Here is an 11,453-nt window from a genome sequence, read left to right on the forward strand (position 1 = left end):
GGCTACACATTATTTTACAATATACTTGAAATATATTTTATTATACGGAAAGTATCCAGAATTGTACAATTTGAAAAAACTTCTTTGAGAAATCATCAGCAATCAGTACCACTCTAAATAACTTGCCAACTTATTTTATATGGTTATTAACTTATTACATTTTTCATGCTCAATAAATCAGTTTTGATAACTTGAATTTCCAGGATTCTACATTAAGAAATACTTTTTAAAGTATTTATGCAAATTTTGATTTTTAATAAGTTGAATATATAGCTAATTATATCTAATGAAACTATACTTTCGTGAATTCAAGTAAAAATCTTTAAATGGAGTATAATATATAAAAATATTGAGTCACCATGCTGTACATGTGAGACTAATATAGTATAATAAATCAACTATACTTTAATTTTTTAAAATCCACATTTCAAATAGGAAAAATACCACCAAAACCAGCTAAGCTAAGACCAAATCTAAAATATAAACTATAAGCAGGACAAAATGAACTTTGAAGGAAGTCTGAGATGGGAGAAAGAATACTGCATAAAAATATTTGGTAAATCTTCAACAAATGTTGTTGAGAAAAATGGATCTCTATGTGGAAGAGAATGAATTTAGATTCTTATCTCAAGCCATATACAAAAATTAACTCAACAATGGATTAAAGACCTATACATAAAACTCTAAACCTCTGAGGAGAAAACATAGGGGAAAATCTTCATTATACTGGATCTGGCAATGATTCCTTCTTATGGCTCCAAAAGCAAAGGAAACAAAACCAAAAATTAGACAACTTGTACTCCATCAACTAAAAAGCTTTTGTGAAGCAAAGGAAATGATCAACATTGTCAAAAGGCATCTACAGTAAAGGACATAAAATTTGCAAGTCATGTATCTCATCAGGGGTAAGTATCCAGAATATATAAAGGACCCCTACAAAACAACAAGAAAAAAGTAAATAATCCAATTTAAAAAATGGGCAAAAGGCTTGAAAAGACATTTCACTGAGGATGATGTAAAAATGACCAATAATCATATGAAAAAATGCTGAACATTACTAATCATGAGAGAAATGCAAGTCAAAACCTTAAGGATTGATCATCTCACACCCATTAGAATGGTGAGCATCAAAATATTTGAAGATAACACACGTTGGTGAAGATGTGGAGAAATTGGACCCCATGTGTGGTGTTGGAGAGATTCTGAATAGTGCAGCCACTACGGAAGACAGTATGAAGGGTCCTCAAAAAATTAAAAATAGAACTGCAATATGATCCAGCAATTCCCGAGAAGTTATGCATGCTACAACATGAATGAGCCTTGAGGCCATTATGCAAAGTAAAATAATTCAGTTACAAAAGGACAAATGCTGTGTGACTTCACTTATATGAGGTATCTAAAGCAGTCAAATTAATAAGAAACAGAAAGTAAATAGTGCTTGCCAGATCTGAGGGGAGGGGAAAAATGAGAGTTATTTAATAGATATAGAGATTCAGTTTTACAAGATTAAAAAGTTCTGGAGATCTGTTTCATAAAGTGTGAATGTATTTAACACTATTAAATTGTATATTTAAGAATGGTTAAAGGACTTCCGTAGTGGTCCACTGGGTAAGAATATACACTCCCAATGCAGGAGGCCCAGGTTCAATCCCTGGTTGGGGAACTAGATCCACATGCATGCCACAACTAAAGATTCTGCATGCCATAACTAAGATGTCTGCATACCGCAACTAAGAGTCTTCATGCCGCAACTAAGATCCCGTGTGCTGCAACGAAGACACAGGGCAACCTAAATCAATCAATCAATCAGTCAATCAATATTTGAAAAAATGGTTAAGACAGCAATTTTATGTTGCATGTTTTTTTATCACAATAAAAATGTTAGGTAAATATCTGCATATAGATCAATGTTAAGTGCAAAAAACAATAATAACATCTCATTTGCTTCAGGAAGAAAACAAGCTTGAAAACTAATCAAAACAATAGCATGTTACAATATGAATCATAATCCTTTTTTAGCATCTTTTATGGTTTGGGAGGAGGATAAAGATACTAATTATATATGACTCCATTAAAAGAGTAGGCTGGAGCTTCAAGATGACGGAAGAGTAAGACACGGAGATCACCTTCCTCCCCAAAAATACATCAGAAATACATCTATATGTGGAACAACTCCTACAAAGCACCTACTGAACGCTGGCAGAAGACCTCAGACCTCCCAAAAAGAAAGAAACTCCCCACGTACCTGGGTAGGGCAAAAGAAAAAGCAGAGACAAAAGAATAGGGATAGGGCCTGCACCAGTGGGAGGGAGCTGTGAAGGAGGAAAGGTTTCCACACACTAGGAAGCCCCATCGTGGGCGGAGAAGGCGGGTAGCAGAGGGGGGAAGCTTCAGAGCCAAGAAGGAGAGCACAGCAACAGGGGTGCGGAGGGCAAAGCAGAGAGATTCCCACATAGAGGATCATTGCCGACCAGCACTCACCAGCCCGAGAGGTTTGTCTGCTCACCCACTGGGGCAGGCGGGTACTGGGAGCTGATGTTCGGGCTTTGGAGGTTGGATCCCATTGAGAGGACTGGGGTCGGCTGTGTGAACACAGCCTGAAGGGCGCTCGTTCACCATAGCTAGCCGGGGGGGAGCCTGGGAAAAAGTCTGGAGCTGCCAAAGAGGCAAGAGACTTTTTCTTGCCTCTTTGTTCCCTGGTGCGCGAGGAGAGGGGACTACTGGCACTGCTTAAAGGAGGTCCACAGACGGGCACAAGCCGCAGCTATCAGCGCAGACCACAGAGATGGGTATGAGACGGTAAGGCTGCTGCTGCCACCACCAAGAAGCCTGTGTGCGAGCACAGGTCACTCTCCACATCCCCCTTCCGGGGAGCCTGTGCAGCCCGCTACTGCCAGGGTCCTGGGATCCAGGGACAACTTCCCCGGGAGGACAAACTGCATGCCTGAGGTTGGTGCAACGTCACACTGGCCTCTGCCGCCACAGCCTCACCCCGCATCCGTACCCATCCTGGTGAGGGGTCCTGTCTTGTCTGAGCTAAGAACAGATGCCCTTATGCGACCTACTCGCAGAGGCGGGTCCAGATCCAAAGCTGAACTCCTGGAGCTGTGTGAACAAAGAAGAGAAAGGGAAATTTCTCCCAGCCACCTCAGGAGCAGTGGATTAAATCTCCAGAATCAAGTTGATGTACACTGCATCTGTGGAATACCTGAATAGACAACAAATCACCCCAAATTGAGGAGGTAGACTTTGCGAGCAAGGATATGTATATATATTTTTGACTTTTTCTCTTTTTGTGAGTGTATATGTGTATGCTTCTGTCTATGATTTTGTCTGTATAGCTTTGCTTCGACCATTTGTCCTAAGGTTCTCTCTGTTCATTTTTTTTTTAATTACTTAAAAATTATTTTGTTAATAATAGTTTTTTATTTTAGTAATTTTATTTTATTTTATCTTCTTTCTTTCTTCTTTCTTTCTTTCTTCCTTCCTTCCTACCTTCCTTCCTTCCTTCTTTGTTTGTTTGTTTGTTTCTTTCTTTCTCTCTTTTATTCTGAGCTGTGTGGACGACAAACTCTTGGAGGTCCAGCCAGGTGTCAGGGCTGTGCCAGTGAGGTGGGAGAGCCAAGTTCAGGACATTGGTCCACAAGAGACCTCCCAGCTCTAAGTAATATCAAATGGCAAAAATCTCCCAGGGACCTTCATCTCAATGCCAAGGCCCAGGTCAACTCAACGACCAGCAAGCTACAGTGCAGGACACACTATGCCAAACAACTACCAAGACAGGAACACAACACCAGCCATTAGCAGAGAGGCTGCTTAAAATCATAATAAGGCCACAGACACCACAAAACACACCACCAGACGTGGACCTTCCCACCAGAAAGACAAGATCCAGCTTCATCCACCAGAACACAGGCACTAGTCTCCTCCACCAGGAAGCCTACACAACCCACTGAAGCAACCATAGCCACTGGGCACAGACACAAAAAACAACGGAAACTATGAACCGGCAACCTGTGAAAAGGAGACCCCAAAAACAGTAAGTTAAGGAAAATGAGAAGGCAGAGAAACACACAGATGAAGGAGGAAGGCAAAAACCCACTAGACCTAACAAATGAAGAGGAAATAGGCAATCTACCAGAAAAAGCATTCAGAATAATGATAGTAAAGATGATCCAAAATCTTGGAAAGAGAATGGACAAAATACAGGAAACATATAAGAAGGACCTAGAAGAACTAAACAGCAAACAAACAGTGATGAACAACACAATAAATGAAATTAAATATTCTCTCGAAGGGATCAATAGCAGAATAACAGAGGCAGAGGAATGGATAAGTAACCTGGAAGATAAAATAGTGGAAATAACTGCCACAGAGCAGAATAAAGAAAAAAGAATTAAAAGAATTGAGGACAGTCTCAGAGACCTCTGGGACAACAGTAAACACACCCACATTCGAAATATAGGGTTCCCAGAAGTAGAAGAGAAAAAGAAGGAATGAAAAAATAGTTGAAGAGATTAGAGTTGGAAAATTCCTTCATATGAGAAAGGAAATAGTTAATCAAGTCCAGAAAGCACAGAGATTCCCATACAGTATAAATCGAAGGAGAAACACACCAAGACACATATTAATCAAACTATCAAAAATTAAATACAAAGGACACATATTAAAAGCAGCAAGGGAAAAACAACACATAAGGGAATCCCCATAAGGTTAACAGCTGATCTTTTAGCAGAAACTTTGCAAGCCAGAAGGGAGTGGTAGGACATATTTAAAGAGATGAAGGAGAAGAAACTGCAACCAAGATTACTCTACCCAGTAAGAATCTCATTTAGATTTGATGGAGAAATTAAATGCTTTACAGACAAGCAAAAGCTAAGAGAATTCAGCACCACCAAACCAGCCTTACAGCAAATACTAAAGGAACATCTCTACGCAGGAAACACAAGAGATGGAAAGGACCTACAATAATAAACCCAAAGCAGTTAAGAAAATGGTAATAGGAACATACATATCGATAATTACCTTAAATGTAAATGGATTAAATGCTCCAACCAAAAGGCATAGACTGGCTGAATGGATACAAAATCAAGACGTGTATATATGCTGTCTACAAGATAACTACTTCAGAGCTAGGGACGCATACAGACTGAAAATGTGGGGATGGAAAATGATATTCCATGCAAATGGAAATCAAAAGAAAGCTGGAGTAGCAATTCTCATATCAGACAAAAAAAGACATTGAAATAAAGACTATTACAGGAGACAAAGAAGTACACTACATAATGATCAAGGGATTGATCCAAGAAGATATAACAATTCTAAATATTTATGCACCCAATATAGGAGCACCTCAATACATAAGGCAAATACTAACAGCCATAAAAGGGGAAATCAACAGTAACACAATCATAGTAGGGGACTTTAACACCCCACTTTCACCAATGGACACATCATCCAAAATGAATATAAAGAAGGAAACACAAGCTTTAAATGATATATTAAACAAAATGGACTTAATGGATAGTTATAGGAGATTCCAACCCAAAACAACAGGATACACATTCTTCTCAAGTGCTCATGGACATTCTCCAGGATAGATCATATCTTGGGTCACAAATCAAGCCTTGGTAAATTTAAGAAAATTGAAATCATATCAAGTATCTTTTCTGACCACAGCACTATGAAACTAGATATCAATTACAGGAAAAAAACCTGTAAGAAATAAAAACACATGAGGGCTAAACAGCACACTATTAATAAACAAGAGGTCACTGAAGAAATCAAAGAGGAAATCAAAAAATACCTAGAAACAAATGCCAATGAAAACATGATGACCCAAAACCTATGGGATGCAGCAAAAGCAGTTCTAAGAGGGAAGTTTATAGCAAAAGAATCCTACCTTAAGAAACAAGAAACATCTCAGAAAACAACCTAACCCTACACCTAAGGCAATTAGAGAAAGAAGAACAAAAGAACCCAAAAATTAGCAGAAGGAAAGAAATCACAAAGATCAGATGAGAAATAAGTGAAAAAGAAATGAAGGAAATGATAGCAAACATCAATATAACTAAAAGCTCGTTCTTTGAGAAGAGAAACAATATTGATAAACCATTAGCCAGACTTATGAAGAAAAAAAGGGAGAAGACTCAAGTCAATAGAATTAGAAATGAAAAAGGAGAAGTAACAACTGACACTGCAGAAATACAAAGGATCATGAGAGATTACTACAAGCAACTGTATGCCTATAAAATAGACAACTTGGAAGAACTGGACAAATTCTTAGAAATCCACAACCTTCTGAGACTGAACCAGGAAGAAATAAAATATGAACAGACCAATCACAAGCACTGAAATTGAAGCTGTGATTTAAAAACTTCCAACAAACAAAAGCCCAGGACCAGATTGCTTCACAGGCGAATTCTATCAAACATTTAGAGAAGAGCTAACACCTATCCTTCTCAAACTCTTCCAAAACACTGCAAAACTCATTCTACAAGGCCATCATCACTCTGATACCAAAACCAGACAAAGATGTCACAAAGAAAGAAAACTACAGGCCAATATCACTGATGAACATAGATGAAAAAATCCTCAACAAAATACTAGCAAACAGAATCCAACAGCACATTATAAGGATCATACACTATGATCAAGTGGTGTTTATCCCTGGAATGAAAGGACGCTTCAATATATGCAAGTCAAGCAACATGATACACCATATTAACAAACTGAAGGAGAAAAACCATATGATCATCTCAATAGATGCTGAGAAAGCTTTTGAGAAAATTCAACACCCATTTTTGATAAAAACCCTCCAGAAAGTAGGCATAGAGGGAACTTTCCTCAACATAATAAAGGTCATATATGACAAACCCACAGCCAACATCGTCCTCAATGGTGAAAAACTGAAAGCACTTCCACTAAGATCAGGAATAAGACAAGGTTGCCCACTCTCACCACTATTATTCAACATAGTTTTGGAAGTTACCCACAGCAATTAGAGAAGAAAAAGAAATAAAAGAATCCAATTTGGAAAAGAAGAAGTAAAGCTGTCACTGTTTGCAGATGACATGGTACTATACATAGAGAATCCTAAGGATGCTACCAGAAAATTACTAGAGCTAATCAATGAATTTGGTAGATTATCGGGACACAAAATTAGTGCACAGAAATCTCTTGCATTCCTATACACTAATGATGAAAAATCTGAAAGTGAATTTAAGAAAACACTCCCATTTAGCCTTATAAGAAGAAGAATAAAATATCTAGGAATAAACCTACCTAAGGAGACAAAAGACCTGTATGCAGAAAATTATAAGACATTGATGAAAGAAATTAAAGATGATACAAATAGATGGAGAGATATACCATGTCCTTGGATTGGAAGAATCAACATTGTGAAAATGACTCTACTACCCAAAGCAATCTACAGATTCAATGCAATCCCTATGAAACTACCACTGGCATTTTTCACAGAACTAGAACAAAAAACTTCACAATTTGTATGGAAACACAAAAGACCCCGAATAACCAAAGCAATCTTGAAAAAGAAAAGTGGAGCTGGATGAATCAGGCTCCCTGACTTAAGAGACTATACTACAAAGTTACAGTAATCAAGACAGTATGGTACTTGTACAGAAATAGAAATATAGACCAATGGAACTGGATAGAAATCCCAGAGATAAACCCATGCACATATGGTCACCTTATCTTTGATAAAGGAGGCAAGAATATACAGTGGAGAAAAGAGAGCTTCTTCAATAAGTGGTGCTGGGAAAACTTTGACGGGTACATGTAAAAGAATGAAATTAGAACACTCCTTAACACCATACACAAAGATATACTAAAAATGGATTAAAGACCTAAATGTAAGGCCAGGCCCCATCAAATTCTTAGAGGAAAAAATAGGCAGAACACTCTATGACATAAATCACAGCAAGATTCTTTTTGACCCACCTCCTAGAGAAATGGAAAAAAAAGAAAAATAAATGAATGAGACCTAATGAAACTTCAAAGCTTTTGCACAGCAAAGGAAACCATAAACATGCCAAAAAGAAAACCTTCAGAATGGGAGAAAATATTTGCAAATGAACAAATGACAAAGGATTAATCTCCAAAATTTACAAGCAGCTCAACATTAAAAAAACAAACAACCCAATCCAAAAATGGGTAGAAGATCTAAATAGACATTTCTCCAAAGAAGATATACAGATTGCCAACAGACACATGAAAGAATGCTCAACATCGTTAATCATTAGATAAATGCAAATCAAAACTACAATGAGATATCCTCTCACACCGGCCATCATCAAAAAATATACAAACAATAAGTGGTGGAGAGGGTGTGGGGAAAAATGGACTCTCTTGCACTGTTGGTGGGAATGTACACTGATACAGCCCCTATGGAGAACAGTATGGACATTCCATAAAAAATAATAATAGAACTACCATACGACCCAGCAATCCCACTACTGGGCATATACTCTGAGAAAACCATAATTCAAAAAGAGTTATATACCAAAATGTTCATTGCAGCTCTATTTACAATAGGCAGGACAGGAAGCAACCTAAGTGTCCATCAACAGATGAATAGATAAAGAAGATGTGGCAAATATATACAATGGAATATTACTCAGCCATAAAAAGGAAAAAACTGAGTTATTTATAGTGAGGTGGATGGACCTCTAGACTGTCATACAAATTTAAGTAAGTCAGAAAGAGAAAAACAAAAACCATATGCTAACACATATTTATGGAATTTTAAAAAAAGAAAAAGAAATTGATGGGAAAACCTAGAGGCAGGACAGGAACAAAGAAGAAGACTTAGAGAATGGACTTGAGGACACGGCGATGGGGATGCATAAGCTGGGACAAAGTGAGCGTGTGGCATGGACCTATATACACTACTGAATGTAAAATAGATAGCTATTGGGAAGCAGCCGTGTAGCACAGGAAGATCAGCTTGGTGCTTTGTGACCACCTAGAGGGTTGGGATGTGGAGGGTTGGAGGGAGATGCAAGAGGGAGTAAATATGGGGGATATATGTGTATGTATAGCTGATTCAATTTGTTATAATGCAGAAACTAACACACCATTGTAAAGCAGTTATACTACAATAAAGATGTTAAAAAAAAAAGTGTAGGCTGGTAGAAGAAGATACCAAATAATAGAATACACATTTAATATTTCCACACCAGTAGAGGGATAAAAAATGAAATGTGGAAATTCAAACCATAATTCAATACATAAGAAGGCAAAATATAGAACAAAATAAACCAAGTGGGACACAGAGAATGAAAATAAGGAGCAATAATACATCAGTAACCATAATAGATGTAACTGCAATAAGCACTCTAGTTAAAGACAAAACTTACCATCATGGATTCATTAAAAAAATAAAAGAAAACTGTTCTTTGTCTAAAAGCAACACACTTGAGACGTATATCTTGAATGCCTAAATGTGCAAAGTAAGATAAAGATATACCAGACAGAAATATTAGTCAAAAGAAAGTGTAGATTTATTAATATCAGGAAAAAAATAGTTTTAACCTAAATGATGACTAGAGATAAAGAGATTTCATATATAATGATAAATGTTTATCAGGAAGATGTAATATTCTAAAACTATATGTATACATTATATAATAATGTGTAAAAATATTTTAAAACTGTAAAGAGCATTTAATAAATCTACCAAATAATATTTTAGTATTATTATATATAAACATAACTTTTCTACTATTTGATAGATGAAGCAGAATCAATAAAATAGCGAATATATAAAAAGCACAATTAAGAAGATTAACATGAATATAAAAAACTTTGCAGCCAACTGTTGGACAAAAGACATTTTCAAGCAAATACATTTTTTTTAAAGAATATTGGTCAATTCCAAGTTCATACCACCAACCTCAAGCTATTTCAAAGTGTGATATCATACAGACTACAGTCTTTCTCCAAAAAGTGATTAGGAGAAATTAATAAGAAAAGAAAGATTGGAAAAATAACATATGTTTGCAAATAAAAAAAATATGTTCCTGAAAAGTATGTGGACAGAAGAAATGATAAAAGATGAAGAAGATAATTAAAACTGAAAAATAACAAAAATACTATGTGTCAAGCTGGTGAAATTCCAATAAAGTAGTTTTTAAAGGAATATTTATAGCTTTAAATGTTTGTATGATAAAAGAAAAGATGGTTGAAATTAGTGAGTTAAACTCGACCAAATAAGTAAAAAAGACCCATTAAATCTCTAGATTTAATGCAATCTCTATCAAATATCCATGGTATTTTTCAGAGAACTAGAACAAATAATCCTAAGATCATATAGAACCACAGAAGACACCAAAGTGCCAAAGCAATCATGAGAAAAAACAGCAAAATTGAATATATCACACTTCCAGACTTCAGGCTAGACACAAAACTATAGTATGGTATTGGCACAATAACAGATATATAGAACAATGGAACAGAATGGATGGCTTGGAAATAAACCCACACACTTATAGTCAGTTAATCTGAGACAAAGGAAGCAAGAATATACAATGGAGAAAAGACAGCATTTTCAATAAATGGTGCTAAGAAAATGGGACAGCTACATTTACAAGAATGAAATTAGAACATTTCCTCATACCTTATACAAAAATAAACTCAAAATGTATTAAAGACCTAAATGAAAGACCTGACACCATAAAAATCCTAGAAGAGAACATAGGCAGAGCACTCTTTGACATAAATAGTAACAATATTTGTTTGATCTGTCTCCTAAGGCAAAAGAAATAAGAGCAAAAGTAAACAAATGGGACCTAATTAAACTTAAAAGCTTTTGCACAGGAAAGGAAACCATCAACAAAACAAAAAGACAACTTACTGAATGAAAGAAAGTGTTGGCAAATGATATGATCGACAAGGGGTTAATATCCAAAATACATAAACAGCTCATACAACTCAATACAAAAAAAGGCAATCCAATCAAAAACCGGAAAGAAGCTTCTGACAGACATTTTTCCAAAAGAGACATACAGATGGCCAACAGGCACATGAAGAGATGCTCAATATGGCTAATTATTAGAGAAATGAAAATCAAACCCACAAGGGGATATCACCTTACACCTGTCAGAATGGCTATAATCAAAACGTCTACAAATAGCAAATGTTGGAGAGGATGTGGAGAAAAGAGAACCCTCCTACACTATTGGTGGGAAAGTAAATTGGTGCAGCCACTCTGGAAAACAGTATGGAGGTTCCTCAAAAAACTAAAAATTGAACTATCATATGATCCAGCAATTTGATCCCTGGGTATATATCTGGAAAAAATGAAAGCACTAATTCAAAAGGATACATGCACCCCAACGTTCACAGCAGCTCTATTTACAATAGCCAAGATATGGAAGCACCCAAGTGTCAATCTACAGATGAATGGATATAGAAGATGTGAAAGATTATATGTA

At 36.4% G+C, this 11,453-nt stretch overlaps 1 protein-coding gene across 1 annotated transcript in view; it reads right to left on the bottom strand.

Annotated features, from left to right (window-relative positions):
• Window positions 1-2,506: 2,506 nt before the first annotated feature.
• The window catches only part of TLL1 (tolloid like 1), a gene marked incomplete at its 3' end in the record, with an annotated part of 156,523 nt that continues 147,576 nt past the window's right edge, over window positions 2,507-11,453 (bottom strand). The window contains exon 10 of the mRNA XM_024764169.1: window positions 2,507-2,655. Within this exon, the coding sequence (XP_024619937.1) occupies window positions 2,507-2,655 (149 nt within the window). The remainder of the gene's footprint in view (window positions 2,656-11,453) is intronic.

This window comes from Neophocaena asiaeorientalis, unplaced genomic scaffold, assembly GCF_003031525.2.
Source record: "Neophocaena asiaeorientalis asiaeorientalis breed wild unplaced genomic scaffold, Neophocaena_asiaeorientalis_V1.1 scaffold296, whole genome shotgun sequence".
Lineage (NCBI taxonomy): Eukaryota > Metazoa > Chordata > Mammalia > Artiodactyla > Phocoenidae > Neophocaena > Neophocaena asiaeorientalis.